Source organism: Penaeus monodon, chromosome 28 (assembly GCF_015228065.2).
Source record: "Penaeus monodon isolate SGIC_2016 chromosome 28, NSTDA_Pmon_1, whole genome shotgun sequence".
NCBI lineage: Eukaryota > Metazoa > Arthropoda > Malacostraca > Decapoda > Penaeidae > Penaeus > Penaeus monodon.
In genome coordinates this window covers 1076192-1077864 of record NC_051413.1, presented here as the reverse complement: position 1 = coordinate 1077864, position 1673 = coordinate 1076192, and the positions used below count along the sequence as shown (strand labels likewise).

At 37.9% G+C, this 1673-nt stretch overlaps 1 protein-coding gene across 1 annotated transcript in view; it reads left to right on the top strand.

The window, feature by feature from the left end:
* LOC119591259 (phosphatidylinositide phosphatase SAC2-like) overlaps positions 1 to 1673 on the top strand; it is a gene marked incomplete in the record, with an annotated part of 33731 nt that overhangs the window by 24344 nt on the left and 7714 nt on the right. Inside the window, 2 exon segments of the mRNA XM_037939974.1 lie at positions 1039 to 1097; positions 1341 to 1515. Of these exon segments, the coding sequence (XP_037795902.1) occupies positions 1039 to 1097; positions 1341 to 1515 (234 nt within the window).

Here is a 1673-nt window from a genome sequence, read left to right as displayed (position 1 = left end):
ATAATATCACCATTTTGGTACCATTTTGGTCCTGCAGAATTCCACTGCAACCATCCCATTACCTGCACTGCCACTGCCTCTGCCACAACTGTCATCACAACCACAACTTCCACCATCACACCTCTGATTAGCGCTACTGCTGTTATCCTTCCCACTATCACTTATAACCACTGTATGAAAGAAGAAGAATGCTTCATTGAGCCAACATATCCTGCAGTGAGAAAGCCTAAATGACTGGTTGGTTATGATTACCTGTGTGATGTGTCCTTACGAAGAAGAGAGGGTTTCTGGAGTGCATTTATGGATTGCTGGAATGAAAGATTTGTTGGCATATAAAGCATATACTGAAAGATAAAATGTTTGCCTATTTATGGTTTAATGTTTTTAAATTACCCAACAGTTTACAGTATATTTCATGTCAGACTGAATACTGTGAAGTGATAAATTTGTGTGTAGACAATGTTTAGGATATATCTAATAAATATGTTATTATTGTAGACCCTGTGTTCAGGCAGACAGCCTGGAATCAATGTACTAGTATACAAAAGTATTATATGTTGATATGTATTAGCTAAGGTAAGTGATGTTATTTTCATCTTCAGAAAGTTACTATGAAATATGATACGTACATATATGCAGTGTCTCAGATAATTTGCAACATTTGCAGGATCTTCAGGAAACAGATAGGTTGCCTGTTTTTTTAGCCATTATATACGATTTTGCACAGATATCAGATAGTCTAATATGTCCCTGTTCTCAAATAGGATATAGTTTTACACAGTACACACCTCTTTCTGCCTGGCATTGATTTCTGCTGCTTGAATTTTGCAGTAGTGGTTATCATTAGTGATATGCTGTTGTTCACATATAAATACTCTAAGGTGTCTGTCTTGTTCTCATCTCTCTTAGATAGCTTCTGGGAAAAGGTGATATTGTAGGTCCATGTGAAACAGTTGCTGTAGTCAGGCATGGTTTTTAGACTTATGAGAAGAGCATTCTTGATAGCTGAAGTTATTAACTGTTGTCCTTTATTTTCAGATATTACATGAACAGGTTTAAGGATGCCTATCGTCAAGCCACGATTGATCACTTACTAGGTAAGGTGCTTTTTTCCTAGGCTTTTGGAAGTCTGTACAGGCAAAAAACTGTATAGAGAAATTCAGTATAGAGATCGCATGTCTGTGAGATGTTTTATAAGCAATCTGTGTATGATGGGAGTGCCTGCTCAGTGATGAAATATACTTGCCTTCATGGTTACTAACAATGGAATGTGATCACTGACTGAAAATGGCCAGCTGCCTCCACTATCTGATCCTTTCTGACACTCTGGTATGTAACAGGAAACCCAATCAGGGAGGACATGATCACATTCAACCCCGAGCTTGCTGGCGAGGAAGAGGAGTCCTCCATGACTCCTGAGCATGTCAAGCATGTCATTGATGACTGTAAAAAGTTGCTAGTGCCGGATGCGGAAACGATCCTGGGAGCTTGGGGACTCATTGATGCTGACCCATCGTAAGTTGCGTGCTCTGCAAGGTAGAGTTTTTTTTTTTTACTTACAGTTAGTTATTAGCATTTTTTGTGGCTTGGTTTTAATTCTCATGTGTCTCTGTTATATATATATTTTTTTGTAATCAATTTAATTTGTGTTATTGAATTCAACTCCTCAAAAA